Source organism: Athalia rosae, chromosome 1 (genome assembly GCF_917208135.1).
Source record: "Athalia rosae chromosome 1, iyAthRosa1.1, whole genome shotgun sequence".
In the NCBI taxonomy this organism is placed as follows: Eukaryota; Metazoa; Arthropoda; class Insecta; order Hymenoptera; family Athaliidae; genus Athalia; species Athalia rosae.
The window spans coordinates 30,412,429-30,432,849 of record NC_064026.1 but is presented as its reverse complement, the minus strand read 5'-3'; the positions used below and the strand labels follow the sequence as shown (position 1 = coordinate 30,432,849).

At 45.5% G+C, this 20,421-nt stretch overlaps 1 protein-coding gene and 1 long non-coding RNA gene across 3 annotated transcripts; one reads left to right on the top strand and one right to left on the bottom strand.

Moving 5' to 3' along the window:
- Positions 1-785: 785 nt before the first annotated feature.
- LOC105683783 (alpha-mannosidase 2) lies at positions 786-18,169 on the top strand. 2 transcript variants are annotated; one of them, XM_012396675.3, is made up of 6 exons: positions 786-1,309; positions 5,291-6,199; positions 10,753-10,845; positions 11,846-12,018; positions 12,376-12,509; positions 13,686-18,169. In XM_012396675.3, the coding sequence occupies exons 2-6, from the start codon at positions 5,915-5,917 to the stop codon at positions 16,295-16,297; spliced, it is 3,297 nt and encodes a 1,098-aa protein (XP_012252098.2). In that variant the 5' UTR covers positions 786-1,309; positions 5,291-5,914; the 3' UTR covers positions 16,298-18,169. The 2 variants fall into 2 exon arrangements, with proteins under 2 accessions (XP_012252098.2, XP_012252099.2); XM_012396676.3 differs by having other exon boundaries at positions 786-1,502.
- On the bottom strand, positions 18,155-19,877 carry LOC125500180. The gene is made up of 2 exons (XR_007277409.1): positions 19,481-19,877; positions 18,155-18,300 (listed from the first exon to the last, which is right to left on the bottom strand). It is a non-coding gene; the product is annotated as an uncharacterized LOC125500180 (long non-coding RNA).
- Positions 19,878-20,421: the final 544 nt, after the last annotated feature.

Genomic DNA, 20,421 nt, shown 5'->3' with positions numbered 1-20,421 from the left:
TACACGTGACGCGAACTTCCGAGTATGGAAATAATATTGTTTCCCAACGATAACTCGTAACGTTTGATGAAGGAGAATATTGTTTCTCAACGGTCAATGCGGCGGCGACCAACGCAGAAGTTGTTACCGGACGATTCCAAGTTCAATTATCGCGCGGAACGTAGCGCGGGAAAAGGCGTTGCGCGTCCGCAGTGGTCACCGATTTCGAATTCGAAGCGCGCGTCCGTTGCCGCGGTAACGCAGACCACCGGATCGGTTGTCGGCTGCTGAGTACAAAGCTTTCTGCGTGCAGCGCGGTAGGTAATTCACGTTACAAGGTCGACGCTGTTGGGTCCGATTCGTGCTCTGCCTGATCAGCTCTCGCACGAAATCAGGCACCCGGCAAACCCGACAATCCTCGGACGCTGACAGAAGATACATACGCCTTGCATCGGGCGGCCGTGCCTTTTCGGTCAACGCCACGTATCAATGAACATTTCCAGTATCCAGCATCCCGAACTTAACTATCGTGACATTGAAGTCAAAACAGCCTTGGTATCAACGGTGGGAATTTTTTACTACAAACGTAGGAATATCAGGCACACCAGCCATCGGTGCTCCTGATGAATTCAGCGCGCAAAGCGAAGCGTAAAAGAGATGCAAGAGTAACGTAGAAGTAGGGGGCGAGGTCATTTTTTTCAACGGAAGATACCAGCGGTGAGGGTATCCTCGACTCTTCGCCTCTTCAGTCCTCCCTTGCAGCCTTGCCAACGGCGTCACGGTCGGCCGGACCTTACGTTGCACAGGCTCCTGAAAATCGCAACGTCCGGGTGTTACTTCCGTCAATCGTTATCGAAATTCATTTGGATAAAGGCAGCGCTCGCTGCTCGAATTCGAGTTTAGGGATTGAGCGCCGATCCATATGATCCCTCTTTCGAACGAGTCGTACCGCCGCTCGAGCCGGCTAGACCTAGGCTGCGGCATGGGAGGTAGGGACGGCGCGCCGGCGTCTGACGTGCGCTAGGGCAGCAGCAGGCACATCAGCCTTGGTTTAACAGAGGGAACGGCGGACATCGAAAGTAGTTGGCGATCTGCACTCAACTACTCACAATCAGTAGTCGGTCGTCGGACGCTGGTTAGTTGAGCGATCAGCGCCGAGAGATTGGTCGGATCGTTGAGTATAGTTTTTCGTACCCTGAGTTAGCACAATCAGGCCTTAAACTCCGTTCGATTCTGTGCATCGCCAGTGTATTCGCCGAACGCCAAGTGCGAGCTGCACCAGCGTTACCCCGGGAGCCTGAAAGACCTTCCGTGTCTCCGTACCTGTGCGGTGGGTAGCAGTTTCTTTATCACTCCCGTTTACCGTCCGGTACGCTAGTTGTGTTGTTATATTCGTCCAACGAGTCACGAGTGACAAGTGTCGTGCACCGGATGTTTGTTTGCGTGCCGTGCTAGGTGCGGGACGAGGTGCGACACCGTCCCCTGCTATTCTCAACGACGATGTCTTCGCGGATCTGATACGGGTAGGAAAATATTGCTGTGTTCGTCATTTAACTTCCCCCCCCGACAATTGTCGGGACGTCGATGAACACGTTTGTCGAACCCCTCCATTTGTACCTGGCAAGGTACGCTCCGATATACTGATGCCAACCTTTCGACAGTACCGCGACTTTCTTGCCGCGAGATGTCGGCCCAGGGTTGAAAAACAACCCTTAAAGGAGCAACAGCCGAACGGATTCGTCATTGCCCTGCGTCCTGCGCCACGACGCTGATCGCTGATCAAGTAATCGGTCACGACCGTCCGTTCGATTGACCCTCTCTCTCTCGTCCACACTCGTGCATCACATTCATTTTCTATCATTTCTACCATTCCCTACTTTTCCTACCCTTCCCCTATGCGCCTACGGGTACAGCGGTTGCATGGATTATTTTTGTCGTGTATACCTCCGTTGGTTGTGGAGATATCGACGTTGAGAATCAGATGTTTATTTACCTGGAATAATTCTCGACTTGAGACTTTCGTGGCCCGTCGAAGGCTCTGGGCAATGTCTCTACTTCTGACCGCAGAAAAACATTTTAAACAAGAATAGAAAAAGCGACCGCTGGTCACCGCAGAACGGACGATCGTTGGAGGGGGTAATCGCGATGTTATTCTCGGCAATCCTTATAATTTCCCTGAACTCACAGTCGGTCAATTCACTGGACGTTCTACAGTGGGACCCGGTCATCAAACTTCCATCTTGGACGTTAATTATTCCAATTCTCGAAGATTCTATCGTTACTCGTAAGAGTCAATATTTATGGCAATGCGATTATTATCCGGTTGACTCGCATCGAATTGACTCCAATTGCAATTTGTCGTCGCAAGAGCGAATCGATGTCAAAGCGAGTTGAAAATTTTCAATAAGTACACATCGAGGTGTTCCGCACGAAGTATAGAAAGTATTTTTAGTACAGCGTGTCAGATGGTTCTGACGATAGTTGCAGATGTGTGGGAAAAAAATCCGCTATTTCGCTGCGGAAACTGGTAATGGTACAGTTGCTCCAAAATACATATCCAGGGCTGGAGAAACATACCGGCGGAACGCGCATAGGACTCCACGTAACACGCTATCATTACGCGCGGTGTGTTGTAAAGTTTTTTTCCACTGGTATAAATTCGCTGAATATAATAACGGATGTTAGCCTTAGGCGGTGGCTGCAGTTGACGTCTAGACCTCGAATATCCCGTAGCCACGTCGGATCACTGCGTGGATATCAAAGCGACGAGGCTATAGAACGGCGCCTAGTAAACGCCGATATCATCGAGACATCGCCTGCCCATAGAATCCAATATCTGCTCTCCGATCGATGCGATACGCGCTATAACACCCATTTAGCATCGGGCTTTCCCGCCTGATTATAATTTAGAGACGTTAAGCCGTGAGATGTAAACGTATACCGATACTGCTATTCATACAAGTGTACCGCGATGAATTTCTGTCCTCCATACCCCGTCTTACGATTAGCCCGTGAATTTTCTTCCCAGCAAATTCTCCGGTCAAAATGCTTCTAATCTTCGCAGTCGCGAACTCGAACTTTTAGAAAGCAATGTGTAAACTTGCCTCACTATTTGCGCGATGTGTATCGTACCAAACCGGATGAAACAATTTGAGGCAAAGGATACAGCTGTGTATTAAAAATAAGCTCGAAATATGCAAATCGCGGTGAAATATATACATTAATTTAATCAGTTTCGCTCCGCCACGGTACCCGTGCGAACACGGCGAATAAAAAGGGGGTCAGAATTAATCTCAACAGACGTGCGTCTAGGCAAATTTGAAGCTAATTGACCCATTATTCGGATCGCTCCGCTTGATTTCGTGATATTCAAGGCTCAATTTTGCGGGATACGCCCTTATTATGAGCTGAAAAATTGACAGCAAGTCCAAAAGATGAGGATCGCGGCTTTCCGGTTTTCAGCCCCCGACATCCACTTCGATGAAATCGAATGAGACAGGACGAGTTGCTTGCATCACGCGTTGTCAATTCCATCGATCTGTAATCAAGTAATTTTTCGTATCGCTCGTACATACGTAGGTACTTCGACTCGTCAGGATTTCACTGGCAAAGCCCGTATACCCCCTGGCGACTTGACCCCCCGCATCCTGTGATATAATTAGCCTTCGATGTAGTCAAAGAACCGAACAACGAAGTGGATTATAGGTTGGTATCACTGATTGTGAGCACACACACACATATACGTATACATATATATATACGTATACGTACTGGATGTGGCGGTCGAACGCCGAGAATTACTTGACCCGCGCGTTGAGAGAACCGGTTGGCGAAAAGCGACAGGGCATGACACGGACAGCTATGGAGGTGTACAGTAGAACTCTAACACACATCTGCACGTACACTCGTGCAATCGTGTCGTGTATATCCCTGAAATCCGTGTAGGCTGAATACGTACGGCACGGATATACGTAGTGCGTACATGTATAACGGGGCTCCACGGCTGGCGCACGCACGGATCAGATTAATGGGCGCCATAATATTACATGTACGCATACATCGAGCTTTAGATGTCAGGTATACCTGCTCGTATGCGAAGCGATATATGAAAAACGCATAAGAAGAGGAAGAACGTATAATTATACGGATCGCGTAAAGAGGAATAAGGTGTCACACGCCATTTGAGCTTCGCTGACACAGCTTTAACGTTTGACCTCCCTTCCCGCACGTCGCCGCGCTCGCTCGGAATCGTTCCGTGGGATTTATGGCGCTGTACTTTTTTTTCCACCTCTGAACGATGCAATTTTTTTATGACATTACTACGAGTTATGGTATAGTTCGCGCTTCGCTACGAAATACACCCGACAAAGACGAGTATAGCTGCGAGGTACGTAAGTACGTACGTACGTATATCGACGACGTACGTGCCTAACGTTAGAAACGAAGAATGAGAGACCAGAGTAGCGATGCGGGTGGACCACAGGAAGTCCTCGTTGGCTTCGTTACGCTGATTTCCACGCTCTGGACATATCTCTATACGGCTGACCCATTATGTTACATATCACGAATACATTCGTATCGAAATTTGTACAGCGGACACGCCGCTCCTAGGTATCGCGTTTACTTCCATTTTCGAGCCCGAAAAAGACGTTGGACGCGTACAGCTAGAACAGGTATATTGGAAAAGTTTGTCGGACCGGATCTCTATACGCTACAAATAACGGGGCGGCAAACACAAGAGCGCGCAAGGGGTCGTTCCCTGGGCATTATGTTCGGTGCCAGGAACCCCGCAGAGATTCGCTCCGCGACGGTTAAGTGCAGATGCAGGAGTGGCCTGATTCGAGCCTCGCGGTGTACTTAACGACAGATTTATTTATGTACGCAGTTTGTGCTCCCTCGTTGGCACGAATGGCGAATTGATCCATAATACACCATAATAATCATCTCGAATAACTCGCGAATAATTCCTTCGAGGAATGTGAATCGTTGGAACGAGGTGTCCGCGTTAAAACAGTGCACATACATCAGCGGCGGACTCGAAACCGCGGCTTGGCCGAGGTGACGAATCGGAGGTCTGGCTCGATTCCCTCTGTAGGTATTCGAGTCCGATGTTCGCTCCACATCGCGGTGCAACGATCATCATTACCGAAGATTCATTATCCCACAACTCTTGTCCGAAATTTCCTCATTTTTCCCGAGTCATCGAAATACTCTGATGAAAATCGAATGTCGTTCGTGCAAATGTGTGTTTCCAGAACATCCTGTCAAGCTCGATGACCGTAGCTCAGATTTTCGTATTTCTTTGTTACAGCTTCCGGTAGAAAGTCGTAACTTCATCTGGGACAAGAGGGGGCTCAAATTTTCTCTCGCCAGAGCGGAAGGGACTTCGTCTCATGTCCTCTACGAAGATAGCAGATCTCTCGGAACAGGATCACAGCAAGGTTCGGACGGAAGCGACGGATGAATTTTGTGAGACAATACTTTTTTTCATCACCACTACCGTCGGTCACCGCCACCAACAGCATCACTCCCTCGGGTAACAACAAACGTTACGTTCGAATCCCCCGCACTCCTTCGCCGCTCCGCGGCGCAAATGGATTTCTAATGGAAATGTAACATCCACCGGGACTGGATTTAATTGGAAGCCGGACCGGCGATCAGAAAATTGAATTTCGAATCGCCGTGGGCCTGGGAGGCCGCAATTATCGCGGGGCTCGCCGAAAATTCGGGGGGTAGCAAAGAAGCGGGAATCGTCGTCGCGTCAACTGTGAAGTAATCTCGGTCGCATATGTTCACTAGCGGCACCTGTTCCTCGCCGATCTTTCTGTCACTTCGACCTCCGTGTCTGTCCGGGTCCGTATCCAGACGGGTAATGAAGCCAGGATAGACGCACGCTAATAATTTCGGTTCGCAAACCCGGCGAAATCATTTCGAGATGTACAAAATCCTGAGACGCGGTACCGGCCGGACGTTCGTCTTGTGCGGTGTTGTCATATCCCTTTTGCTCTGCATTTACTACGTGAGCCAGGCTCAGACCCCACCGCCTGGGCCCGTAAACGTCCTCAACGAGGGACTCCGGTACGACAGAAGCCTGACCCCTGAATCTCCCGCCCCGAGTGATTATCCCGACGCCAAGGTCTCGACGGACAACTGCCCGGTCATCGCACCCAGCAAAACCGACGTCGACACGCAGGAGGTCTTCAACAAGTTCGAGTTCCAGGTAATCATTCGAAGAATAATTCACAGTCGCGATGTGCAATCGGATCACCCCATCCGAGAGAACAAAGAACGATTGGCGCTGATTTATCGGGAAGAAAGATTGGTCGATCGATTTTTCGGAAGTTCGTTCTTCTCTGACCATTTCGACTCGTGTTCTCCTTTTTCGATGTTAATTTTTCAATTCCCGGGCAGATACGTGTTCATTTCAGCTGGTTGTGATAAATTATTCATACATTTCGTTCTCGTACACGTACCGCGTTATCCCCTGTATATAGAATACAACGACGGAAATCGTTCGAACGCAAAAACAGTCTAATTGTGCACGGTAATATAATTGAAGGGTGTTACGATTCAATAACTACGAGCTCCATTAGGTCGTTCGGTCGAACGTTCAATAATATATTGAATTTCACGTTATTCTGTGGGAGCACTGAATTTTTGAGAGTGCAGTAATGACTTTACGCGTACCGCATTCATAAAATTGTTATTTCCCATTGTAGAGAAGTGCGCACGAAGTTCTTCGATGCGTGAATGAGGAATACTTACGTACACTCCATCTACATGTACACGTTCATGTCTGCACGCGGATGTGCATGGGTTGAAACGTAAAATTACAGCCGTTGTGCCGCGAGGTATAGTTACGAGCTATACATGGGGGATTTCGCGTCAAAATGAGGACGTTTCAACTTACCGGTCTCCGATTGCATTCAAAACTTTTTCCGAAATAGTTTTTCCAAACCAGAACCCACATCCAGAATTATATGTATTATAATCATAGCTTGTATCTTTGAATTATGCATTTTTCAAAATTCATGATTATCGCAAAAACTAGAATTTTGATGTTTGTTTTCTCGAAGACAGCTCATTTTGGGTAAACAATTATAAAACTCAAAACGTTCAGTTTGAGGCAAACTTCCCAGAGAAGAAATCATCGCATTTTTAGCGTCAACGAATCCGACGTTACATTGATAATTAATACAAAGAATCAATTTTTGAAAGAACCACAATTTCAATTTGGGCTATTATTGTCCCTAAAAAATGTGTTGAAATAGACGAAATTTTCAAGACCAGAATCAAAGTCGGCGCTCGATTCTACGAGCTCTCATTCACGAAATTGTGAAAGTTATTTACATTTTTTCACTTTAGATAGCATCTGTATGTGGGACTTTCCACGTTAGATGCATTCCAACGAAAACTCTTCATGAAAATGTCAATTTCATCGTCAAATTCCGATCATTCGTTCCGTGCTCGAGCGCTCTCCATCTCGTTCGTATTTCTACCGCTCCGCGGCGTACCGCTTCGCGGCGTACCGCCGCGTCTCGTCTCTTTGCGCCGTGCTCACGCCCCGTTAAGGTTTCTCGCAACAGAATCCCTTTCTAAAAAGAATCACCCAAATGCAGTCGGTAGATCAGTCGGTAACGAGCTCCCGCTCGGTCGTCTCAAGGCGAATCCACGTCGCTTTTCGCGATAACCAATTTTTACACGTGCGTCGGGCTTTCCGACAGCCGGCACGTGCCGCAATTCAATCATAATTTATAGCTTTTTAATAGACGACGAGGTGTGAAATTCCTTTCCTGATTTTTTTCTTGCTCCTATTGTTAGCAGGTGTCAGACGAGCTGTCATCGCCTGATAAAGATCTTGTTCACACCTCGTATTTGAATGACCCCTTTGATCCACCTGATCGGCGGCATCCTTTTGCGGTATGTCTGCGAATTTTATGTATCCGCAAACCGTTTAAGGAAGTAAATATGTGAAAATTTAGTACATATTTGAATGGTTCAGGGTACACCCAAGGAGATCAGTTCTGTCCCATTCTGCCATACTACAGCATAGGCCTTTAGTTCAGAATCAGAGGCACCGGGTGTACAAAAAAAAAAACAATTTATTCATCAATTTTCGAGCTTACCGTAATTAACAGAATTTCGTTGAAATCGAAAAAAACCCCTTTAGAATTTTTCAAATTTTGAGCCAAAAATTTTGATTTTTAAAAATCGATTGTGGGGCACTTTTCTTACGTATTTTGATTTCAGGAATTCGAATCTGGAAGAAAAAATGATCTATCTCTAAAATTGACCGAGTTATCGCCAATTTTCGGCTTTTTGGGGTCAAAAATAAAAAATCGATGTTTTGATCTATCTTAATGTAATTTGAGCTCAGGAATCCGAATCCGGAAGAAAAATTGATTTATCTGCAAAAATGACCGAGTTATCCGCATTTTTTCGCGATTTTTGGCATAAATTTGAGGATATCTCGAAGGGAAAAATTCGTGGCTCAATTTGGACAACGGATTCGTGTTCCTGAGGTCAATATACATAAGAAAAGTGCCATACGATCAATTTTTAAAAATAAAAAATTTTGGCCAAAATTCGAAAAAATCGTAAGGGGTACCCCTTGGAAAAATCTCAAATTTTAACCAAAAATTTTTATTTTTTAAAATTGATCGTATGGCACTTTTCTAATGTATTTTGACCCCAGGAACACGAATCCGTTGTCCAAATTGAGCCACGAATTTTTCCCATCGAGATACCTCGTTTTTCCTGCTCCAAAAAGTGAAAAATTGGCTATAACTCGATCAATTTCGAAGATAAATTAAGTTGGCATCCGGATTCGAATTCCGGAGATCATTCAGAGAACAAACACAAAATTTCCATTTTTGTAATAATCGTGAATCTCGAAGAATGCATCATTCAAAGACGAGAGCTCTGAATAAAAAATGCTTTCGGGTGTAGGTCTGGTTTGGGAAAACTATCTTCGAAAAACTTTCAAAGGCAATCGGAGACCAGTAAATTCAAAGATTGTGTACGCGTTCCATATGAAATATGTTAATATAATGTACAAATCCTTTCGTAACCATGAGGCCGTAACCGTGACGCGATACCCAGAGATGGGCGCGGCGTTGCTCTGTTAATTGAACAGTATCGCCGACCAATATTCTCACAGAACAACTGCCGCGGTAGACGTACTGAATTCTCGCAAAGGAATCGGGAATGTTCAGCGGACGGTCCGGTGCAGGGATATCGACGGACGTATCTTGATTTCAATTAGCGAAGAGGAATATTTTGGCGGACGTTGTAATTTCAGCGTGGCCTGGTTCCGCGTCACAGTTCCACGACGAAACGACAGTAGCACTTTCTCGATTCCTTCCCATTCGCCGCACCCGTCGTCGTTTCAATTTATGCCCTTTACCGTGGAGCCTCTAGACTCATTGGAAACTGCAATAACCGATCGCCGTGTAGTATATGTATACCAACAGCCATCGCCCACCAGTTTACACAACGGTGAACGGTTATAGCTGCATGTAATGTAGAATGTGCGGTTAAGCTAAAATTGGTTTCAACCGAGGTTTCAACTATGACAAAGATCGTGTCGGACACGGGGACCCATCCAATTCCTCATACCCATATATATACACATATTCGCCTACATTCTCATCCTCGCTCTCCCGTACATCCTCCGCGAGGTCTCCGAGCCCTTCTCGTTCTGCGAGGTACGTGGCGAGTGACCATAAAACTCCCTAGCCCCCCGATAATGGAAGCCGTTCTTCTTCAAGGTCGTGAAGACCGAGTAAGTGCAAGGATGGATTCTCCTCCGACGGACGGCGAGAATTCTCAGATCCACGCTCGTATGTTACGTGAGTCGTAGGGCGAATTGGTATCAAGCGAAGCACTGGTTCTGAAGTAACGCCAAGGTTGTGTGGGTTTAGCAACCGTTCTTGGAAAAAGGTCGAGCGAGAGAATAGAGAAAAGTGGGAAAAGGAAAAAAGTGGAGCGAGGACCTGGGTCGTGGGACCGTCACCTCAGCGAAGTGAGGTTGCAACTCGTACACCAACACACACACAGCACCTCTGTCTTGGAATACGCTGACCCAGACCCCGAACTTAATTGAAAGCCCTTTCGCAGTGTACGTGGCGTACGCGTACCTGTACGGCTTCGTCGCTGATTATTACACCTTGGCAAGATTGGTGAAGACCAAACTGTTAGCCTTTTTTTACAGTAATGGTTGCGGACTGATTGTGAGCAAGAATAATTACTAGTCGGCTTTAGCGGCGTGAGTACGCTCTACGCCGCTACAATGCACGTGGTTTCAGCTATTCTCTATTCTCATATATTTCTCGTTTCGTCCTATTCAAAAATATATACTCCGAGTGGCGTGAATATGATGCATTATCCTATGGGCAGTTTATTGTTCCACGTCATACGAGTCGTGGCAGTGTACGTAGGTGAGCCTTACATCGAAAGCGACAATCGTACGTTGTAGGTACGTTCTTTATGGTTTAAGAATTATTATTCATCATGCGAAGTAAATTGCTGTCGCCGATCCTTACCCCTATTTTTGAGAGCGCGTTTCTCACGACATATGGAATAAAGTTTTGCACTATTCGAAAAAAACACGAAACGGAACTTCATTTTTTCTATTACAAAAAACAAGTTTGACGAGATTTGGTGAATTGTTCCTCTTTCGAAAGTGGCCAATTTTTTTTTTGTTTTACAACTTGTCTGTTTTTATCACATTTTCCAACGAGCTCATGGATGTTTGGTTTGCTTCGATTTCAGCCCTCTTGGATGCGGAGTCGAGAGTACTGGGACGACAGTTTCGAACAACGTTACGCTCAACTTAAAAAGGACGAACACCGACTACCCTTAAAGGTGAGCAGAATTACGTTTCACAAAAATTATACCGTAATAGAAATTAGAAGCTATCCATTTCCCACGCCAACACATTCGTAGAACCGTTTTGTAAAAAAAAAAAAAAAAAAATAAAACACAACGCGACACTGGGCTTGTTAAAAGCTGGCGATAAGTTTTATATCCTGGGAAAAGGGTCCTCTGCGACCTGCGGTAGTTTCCTCCGCACGTTTCGCTCATCGCTGACAATGAGATGAGACTCTTACTCCTCGGGGTCCCGGACGAGTCGTATATAGGAGCTCTCAGACACCGTCTGCAGTAAAAAATTATCAGCAGTAATATCGAGGACCAACAGCATCCGCGCGATAGTTCTGCACGAGTAGGTTTTCAATTCCCCGTAGCTGCACATCTGGAGGGATTCCGAATTTAAATACCCAGACATCGGGTATGCCTGATCAAATTTCTCGAGCGAACCACCCGCGGCAACGGAGAGAATATTCTGGGAATCGAAAAGTACGCGAAGCGAACTTCCTCGGGGGTGGGTTTGCGGTTACAAGGGGCTTCGACTCGCAGTTATAAGGCAAGAGAGATATAGAGGTATAGATGTGAGAGGCAAATAGAGATGAAATAGCTACTTATATCTGCGGTAACTAATGTCTATCCGTTAAAGCACAGCTGACTCGTAAATCTCGGTGGGAACAATAACCGTAAATTTTATCCCCAGCTATATACACAGCTGTGGTTTGTTTTTTTCTTTTCGCCCTGGGCTACTTGCCGATTTTCAGTGCAGCATCTAGTCCTTATCTTACGTCAAAATTCGCGAAACGTGCAGAAAAATCGTGAGAAAGCAGGTGGCGAAATAAATCGATATTTGTGACGAGTGTTGACACCGACGTAGCTTCACGTACGATACTTAGGGATGGTCTATCTCGCCTCCACTGACACCGAAAAAAAATCCAAGTAGACAAGGTCACAGTTTCGAATGCGTAAAGCTTACCTGGGAATTTTCTTTCTGCTTCAGGTCATCGTGGTTCCCCACAGCCACGCGGATCCGGGATGGCTCAAGACTTTCGAGCAGTATTTTCATTCCTCGACGAGGGGAATCCTCAACAACATGGTGACGAAACTACAGCAGTGGCCAAACATGACCTTCATTTGGAGCGAAGTTTCCTTCCTCTCGCTATGGTGGGACAGGTACGTTCAAATGCGTAAAATTGCTGAGGGAAATTCGTCTGACATGACAAGGAACGTACTCTATATTGGTATTTCGATTGCCCTTATCATTGCGAACTGCGGTCGCGGTTAGCTAAGCTTCTCTTTTGCGCGTGACGTAATCTCATTCCCGTCAGCTGTATTGTGGGATCTCTTTAACTCGAGGAAAGATACAAATCCTTTAACTCTTAGCGGACACACACTTCATCGGGTCGAAAACATTTTTCTGCTTCTTAACGAAACTTCGAGTTCACGCCTTTTTACGAGGAAACGAAGAAGCCTTGAGACGTGGCCGTTCGAATCTTTGACAAGCACCACCGAGCCTTTGTATTGTTTCAGTGCTCACCCGACGAAGAAAAGGGCGGTGAAAAAGCTGGTCAAGGAAGGAAGACTGGAAATGACAACCGGCGGTTGGGTTATGACGGACGAGGCAACCTCGCACATTTATGGAATGCTAGACCAGCTCATCGAAGGTAGGTTTCGATTCAAGTACCGTAACAGTATAGAAATAACACATACAGAATATATACAAAGAAGGACAAATATTGTTGACTCTCCGTTGATTTGTGCGTCTCATTTTTCGAAGCGACTTGGAGGAAGCACCGAAATTTAATTCAAACTGTGAGAGAGTGTAGAGCGATATGTTCGTGTAAATGTTGGGGTGTATTATATAAGAATATACATAAGATTGGCAAATATTCTCTGGGGTAAAAAACTTCCTTATTGTTAGAAAAGAGCGAGTTAGCATCGCGGACGGCGAGTCGCCTCAGCTTCGAAAGCAAAGTGAATTATCCGAATCGTGTTTCGAGTATACGCGCGAATTTAGGGGAGTGGATCGGTAAATAGTCGTCGAAACTTTGGCCCTGGCCGAGTCCCTAAATGTTCCCTCTCTTTCTCTCTCTCTCTCTCTTCATTCCTATTCAACTCCGTCGTGACTCTCCGCTCTCGTTTCTCCCCCGTATATCTGAAGCCGCACGATCTCATTCGAATGCAAAATCCTGTGGCTTTGCTGATGGAAAAAGTAAGTGACGGGGTAGTCAACCCGAGAAGACAAGAAAAAGGAAGAAGAAAATAAAAGAGTGGAATATCGACCCGCTGCATAGACACAAGTTCCATTGATGGTGCTCCATTATTTGTACACTGATTAATTTTTCGCACTGCACTTCATATCAATTTCCGAGGTCAGCTCTATAGAATGGCCTCTATCTAGATTTGTTGATTTCTAAATTGTCATTGTCCCTCGAACATATACGCAGTTCTCGAAATTGTTTTGCCTTTCCTCTTATTCTTCTGACCGTCCTCTCGCGCTTGGTTGGAAGCCTGGAATCCAGATGAACAAAGATGGCAGGTTCGAATGCGCGTACCGCGGGAATGCCAATAATTGAGACAGACATCTGTGGTTCAATCTATGGCAGCACCCTTGCCGCCGAATCGGCAAATATTTCCCCCGTAGGAATCTAGAGAGTCGGAGATACCAGTGAGAATCGAATAAACTACTGGAATTATAACGTCGGTGTTCTGCGTCGAATTTTCGCAATATCCCGTCTCTCCAAACCCTTGACAATTATATGACGCACATGGGGTACGACCGATTCGAAAAGTTTCGGATTCGAAGAAGAGGCTAAAAAAAAACTTCTTCTTTGTTCCAGGACATCAGTGGCTCAAAACCAACTTAGGAGTTGCGCCGGAGTCCGGATGGGCCGTGGACCCTTTCGGACACGGGGCGACGGTCCCTTACCTACTCAAGTCCTCGGGTATTTCCGGTACGGTAATTCAACGAATCCATTACGCGTGGAAGCAATGGTTCGCTAAGCACCAGTACGGTGATTTTCATTGGCGTCAACCTTGGGACCACACCGGCTCTACGGACCTGCTGACGCACAACCAGCCCTTCGACATATACAGCATAAAACACTCTTGCGGTCCGCACCCGCATATTTGCCTAAATTTTGACTTTCGGAAAATCAACGGCGAGTACAACGAGTACACGGTGCGGACCGTCGAGGTCACGAAGAAGAATGTCAAGCAGATAGCCGAACTGCTGCTGGAACAGTACGCTCGGACCGGTTCTCTCTTTCCGCACAACGTCGTTCTGATGCCACTCGGGGACGACTTCCGTTACGATCATCCGATAGAGTGGGACCAGCAGTACACCAACTATAAAGCCCTGATGGACTTCATAAACGAGAGAAAGGAGGAGTACAACGCGGAGGTGGTCTTCGGAACCCCGAGAGATTACTTCAGAGAGATCGAGACGCGTAGGCAGCAGTACCCGACCCTGAAAGGGGACTTCTTCGTATACTCGGACATCTTCAGCGAAGGACGCCCCGCCTATTGGAGTGGCTACTTCACGACGCGTCCGTACATGAAGATCCTCGATCGCGAACTCGAGGCAAACCTGAGGTCCGCCGAGATCCTGTACACCGTGGCTTTGAACGTCGCCAAGCAATCCGCGCAGGATATAAAGCTCTTCGAGACTTACTTCGAAAAAATTGTGCGGGCGAGACGGAACCTGGGACTCTTCCAGCACCACGACGCGATCACGGGGACCTCGAAGTCGGTCGTCATGAAAGATTACGCGCTCAAGCTGTTCGAGTCGTTATCCGATATGACGAGTCTGCAGAGCTTCGTGATCCAGTCGCTGGCCGTTACTGCCCCGAAGACGAATTCGGTGTACGTTATACCCGAATCGGACAGAGATAGCTACGAAAAACTTCCGAAGAAAATTCCTATAGTGTTGAATAATCTCGAAATTCGACAGATTCTCCTATTCAATCCACTCGCCCAGACCCGTCAAGAAGTTATCACGCTCAAGGTGACCTCTCACCTCGTCAGAGTCCTCGATCCCCACAAGAATCCGATACCTTACCAGATCATTCCAGTGATGAACGCGACCAGCATAACGCACGATGTTTACACGGTACTTTTCATCGCCGAACTGCATCCCTTGTCTATCGCGACTTACCATATTCAGCATGTAGAAAAAATTGCGCCGGAGGTACTTTCGGTAATTTACTGCAGTCATTGTGGCAAAGACACTTTGTTCCCAGTGAAAGCAATGCAAACGGGCAACGTCCAGCTGGAAAATGGGAAGATAAAGCTTCTCTTCGACGGTCAGACGGGTTTTCTCAAGACCGTTACGAAGAAGGCTACGGGACGCATAATGCAGTGCGGTATTCAATTCGCGGCTTATACATCGGCGCAGTTTCACAGCGGTGCGTATCTCTTCATGCCGGATCCGATACTCCGCGACACCGACAAGGACGTACTCGAGGCGTACACGCCTCACCAGAAAATCTACATCGTCTCTGGTCTGTTGAGCGCAAGACTGACCGTGGAGTACGGTAAACTACTGGTGCATCACGCCTCCATATACCACGTAGAGAACGGTCTCGCGGAGGCGGTGTACCTTAAGAACGTAATAGACTTCGAAACTCCCCCTAAGAACCGTGAGACCGAAATGTTCATGCGGGTGCAGACCGACATTCAGAACGAGGACCCGCCCGAGTTTTACACCGATTTGAACGGGCACCAGATGCTGAAAAGAACAAAGATCGAAAAGATCGGGATCGAGGGAAATTATTACCCCATTACAACGATGGCGTACATCGAGGACGCGACACAGAGACTCACTCTTCTCGTTGATCACGCGCAGGGGGCCGCGAGCTATCAACCGGGGTGGCTCGAAGTGATGCTGGACCGGAGGACGCTCTATGACGACGCTAGAGGAATGGGTGAGGGGCTATTGGATAATCGCAAAACGGTTTTCAAACACTGGCTCTTGCTCGAGGACGTTCACGGGAATAGAGATGCGTACTCGAGAGCGTCGCTATTCGCTAACCACATGAGCAACGCGCTCAATTACCCCGTCAACGTATTCGTACTTTCGATCGAGGGCGCGGAGCAAGAAGTTAAGGTCATCGCCGACACGCGACTGATCACGCAGAGTTTCCCTTGTGACGTCCACCTTCTCAATTTGAGAACCAACCACGATCAAAAGCTCTCGCATTTCCCGACGAACAGCGCACTGATGGTGCTTCATCGTCAGGGGTACAGCTGCTCGGTTGGGACCGACGCAATATTCAAGAACTGCCCTCCGGGAAATAAATTTTCACCGAACACATCGTTCTACAGACTTGGGATAAACGTCACCAAGACTTCGCTCACCGGTACAAAAGTACAAAAGCAATTGAGCGACGGTTTTGCTGAGATCGATGTTGCGCCGATGGAAGTGGAAACGTACGATCTGCGTTTCGTCTAATTGTAAGAGAGCGCGTTGCATCGTTAGAACTCAAAACGATTGAGAAGCCTTTCTAGAGGAGATGAGGAGAAGGGGCTATCGGAAGTCCTCTGACGACGGGTACTCCGAAAACGCGATTCGTAGTATTTTCAAAATGACGAAAAAAATTTTCAAATTTTGGAAAGATAAAATATTTAGCCACATTCTGCTACATGGAAATATGAAATTTCTCAAAGTTTCGTGTAACTCGAGAGCATCGTTCCAAAGAAACTATACGAAACGCTTTTTTCGTAGAAGTCTTGTACATATCAGCCTCATCTCCACCGATATAGTATCTTAGGGATTCTTTATAGGTACATACACAGCAGTATTCACGATGACGGCGTGAACTTCTGTATGCGTGCATCGATACGTCGTGACGGCAAAAACGACTCGATTGAATCCAACTATCTATTTTCGTACGCTTTCGAAATTTTAAGGCCAGCCATTACAAGGGAGGGGGTTACTCACGGTTGACTTGGGAGTTTATCAGGGTGGATTCTTTCGCGTGACTCAACGTCTCTTTTTTCAGCTGCCAAAATGTGTGTGTGTGTATATCTATGAGCTCTAAATGGGCTCGGTCTAGCGATATTCATTTAATTCGACACGTCGATCGGTTACATCCAATTGATTGTTATTCGGAAAACTCACTTTTTTCTGTGCGTGCTGGACAGCAGAGTCACTTTCTATACCGCGTCAATTCCCACCTCAATCCAATACAGTCAATTACCTATACGTCGTGAATTTTCGTGTACTCTGATTACGAATTTAAATCGTGGATTCTTGTGAACTTGACAAATTTTTACCGGTATTGTTGATACAGGTTCGCATGATATAGGATAATTTTGTGGGAGATATATAGCCAATGGTCAAAATTTATCATCGATTGACTTCGAGTATCTGAAGCAAAATCTTACCAACGTCGTAAGCCTGCAGCATCTACACGTAAGCTTTGCTAATAAAAACTTCGTCCTTCGAGGTATACAACACACATTTTTCAAGTGTACACATAACAATGTCACTCGCTTAATAGTTGATCGATTAGTGTTTGTGACTTGGCGGCGTTTCGCTGCCGCAAATCTTGATGTGTGTATGAAATTATGAACATTATGAAATCATTTTCATTCGATAACTGAACGCGGTAGGGATCGTTCCCGCTTTGACAATTATCCACTCGTGGAAAAGATTTTCCAAGTTGCCAGGATCTTCCAAAATAAAGGAAAAATTTCGAAAAATTAGAGGTGTCCTTTTTGACCGAAATGAGCCGAAGGGACAAAAAAAATCCCAGAGGGTCAGGCCGATGATAGTGGCACGGTGGATGCACCGGTAAACGATCCCTCAAATTTTCTTGATTGATTTCATCAATTTTATCTGATTTGGTGAATATCGGGCATACGCGATCGACTGCATCCTAATTTTACGTACATCTGTAGCTGAGTGGAAATTTTTGTGTACAAGAATTTGGCTCCTATATGCAGGATGACCTTTCTACGTTCTCGCAGCTGAGAATTCGCTCGCCCCTATTTTCCGATAAGATTTATACATATTCTGTAATATAGAGTCATTTATGTCTGTACAAGAATTATTTAATGATATACTGTAATATATTATATGTTTGTGCTGTCTCTAGAGGATATATATACCTATATATTGCATATTGTAATATATACACATACCTGTGTATGTGTATTATAATAATTAATCATGGAACGTCAATTGCGCTGCGGCGATTCCGCATTTCCAGATATTCTCATGAAATCGTGCAGACTAGACGTGTTCGACGCGGGGCGGGGGGAAGTGGTAATAGGGCAGGAGGGAGGAGGAAATAAAGTAAATAAATGAGTCAAACAATAATTTCACATATGTTACATGATTTCTCACGCGATGAAAAACATTACCAGAAATGATGGAGCGAGACCGTCAAATGGAAAGTGACAGCTTCATGCGCCCAAGGGGGCAATCCAATTGCAAGTACTCCGGTAAGTCTGTGGATACAAGTAGATACATCTCCATTGAAAATATTTAATATTCTTTGGCTGTGTAGCCGATCAATTTTAGTTAGATCGAAAAAATTGAAAAATTCATGTTCTTTATCGAATGTAAAATGACACTGTGCGCCCTCGAGGTAAGCACCTGGCGAAAACTCATGCTCAAAGCCTCAACGGTAAGGACCTATCCACGTAATCCTCGTTCTGACTAGTCAGACAAAAGCTCGCTTGGATTTCGTAGCATAGGTCTTTTCTACTGACCTTTTTTGCCCTGAAAGTCCTGAATTTATGGCTGCACGAATCTATTTAACTGAAGAAACAGGCAGAAAATTTACGTATTCTCTGTATTCTTATGTTAGAGCTCCATCAGGGATAATTTTTACGTCTGGGCGTAGATATATTGAACCAAATTCCACTCAACACGATCGTACGAAATGTTAAATCTCTGTTCCTGAGTTCACCGAAGCACGTTCTTGTTCCTAAGACGGCAGATTTCTAGAGAGAAGATACTTCAACGCCATCCACTTTTCGAATAAATTCATCTTGGAATAAACCTCGGACGGAAGACTCGGTAGTTCACCTTATTAACAGTCACGTGGTGGACCAAAGGTTCGCCAAAATCTGCGATGTAAGGTATTGTATACGAAGTGATACAATTCGAACGGTTCACTCTTCCGATTGAGGAAAAAAAAACCTGTTTTTTGGGAGTAAGGAATTTTTCATGAGTTCAGAATTATATAATCGTTGACATCGACTATATGATATCTGCGCAAACAGACGTGTCACGAGGTTCCAGTAACTTCAATATGATATCACGAGTGACCTCTTCCGTTAGCAATTCATGTAATTACTATTCTATCGCCTAAATTACACTTTCTGCACATATTCAAGCAGCCACATTTTGGGCTCTAAAATCAGGTAATGATCGCATGTTCGTATCTTGAGCTGAAGAGATCATCCAGCTTCACAGAATAATTTTCTACAAACCGCATATCATTTAAATCATTATTGGTAAGTGATAACGGCAATACATCATCTACTGTGCAGAACAGATATCATTGACCTAATCTTTGATTTCATTGTAAAGACAATTCGATCGTTGACCGATGAAGGACTACATTTATTGTTAGTTCAGATGTGATTGTAAAGCATTGATTTTAACTTATGTTGTACTCACTCGAGTAAAACTTGAGGGATGAAAATTGTGACGGATTCCTCGATACTCGTGGAACCCCGCCAAACAAGAGTCGAGCTTCAGCTGTGGTGGCCATTATTACGGCGGTCCGATACTATCGAGATGCGTGGAACGAAAGATGTGAAGCCGGTCTCGGAACTTTTGATTACATATGCGACTTCCCCGCGGTTACGTAAAAGTCGGGGATTCGTATCAGATATTTATTATGTATGTATTCTACTGACATAGATATATTGAACGGTTTTTCGTAGTGTGATTCTCGGGATTGGACCTATGCACCCGCAGTTCTATACACGAAGACGAAGGCAATTGACCCCATCTCTCCGACAATCATCATGCTCACTAATAATTACCATTAATTGCGCAATTGATGAAATTAGATGAGTCGATCGCGCTGGTGGTGTTCGTACTATTTCAGCAGAATGCCTGCGAAAGTGGGGCGGCATCTGTGCATTCAATCCTACTATACCTGAGTGATACATCAATGTCATATGTCAAGAAAATTGTAGTGCACGAACAGTAAGTTCCTAATGGAATGGTATGACGAGTTTCGGGGAATATACGTAAGATGCATGCATTATTATGAATACGAATAAAAACATGACATGCAGGCATTGTATTACAAACGTGGAGGTGTAATTGTTTGTTGTTATAGATTGATTAGATGACAATGCATATGAAATAGAATAAATCAATACACGGATATTGATCTATATTGACCAGTTTGATCGGCAAATCGAAGCCGACTAGTATTGGTATTGCTGGCGTATTGCGACATCATGTAATTAAAATCAATGTCCTTCAACGTAATAATCGCACCAAAGTGGCATATGAATTGCCTATGAATCCATCATAATTGTAGTGCTCAACCGACCGAGCCCTTTCCTAAGCCTTGATAACGTCTGGATTCTGGTCTGGTAAAA

Bases quoted from the DNA above. Each gene is read 5' to 3' on its own strand.
- LOC105683783 (XM_012396675.3), top strand. From the start codon at position 5,915: ATGTACAAAATCCTGAGACGCGGTACCGGCCGGACGTTCGTCTTGTGC. The intron at 6,200-10,752 runs GTAATCATTCGA...CTTCGATTTCAG, and splicing joins TCAACAAGTTCGAGTTCCAG to CCCTCTTGGATGCGGAGTCG. The intron at 12,510-13,685 runs GTAGGTTTCGAT...TCTTTGTTCCAG, and splicing joins GCTAGACCAGCTCATCGAAG to GACATCAGTGGCTCAAAACC.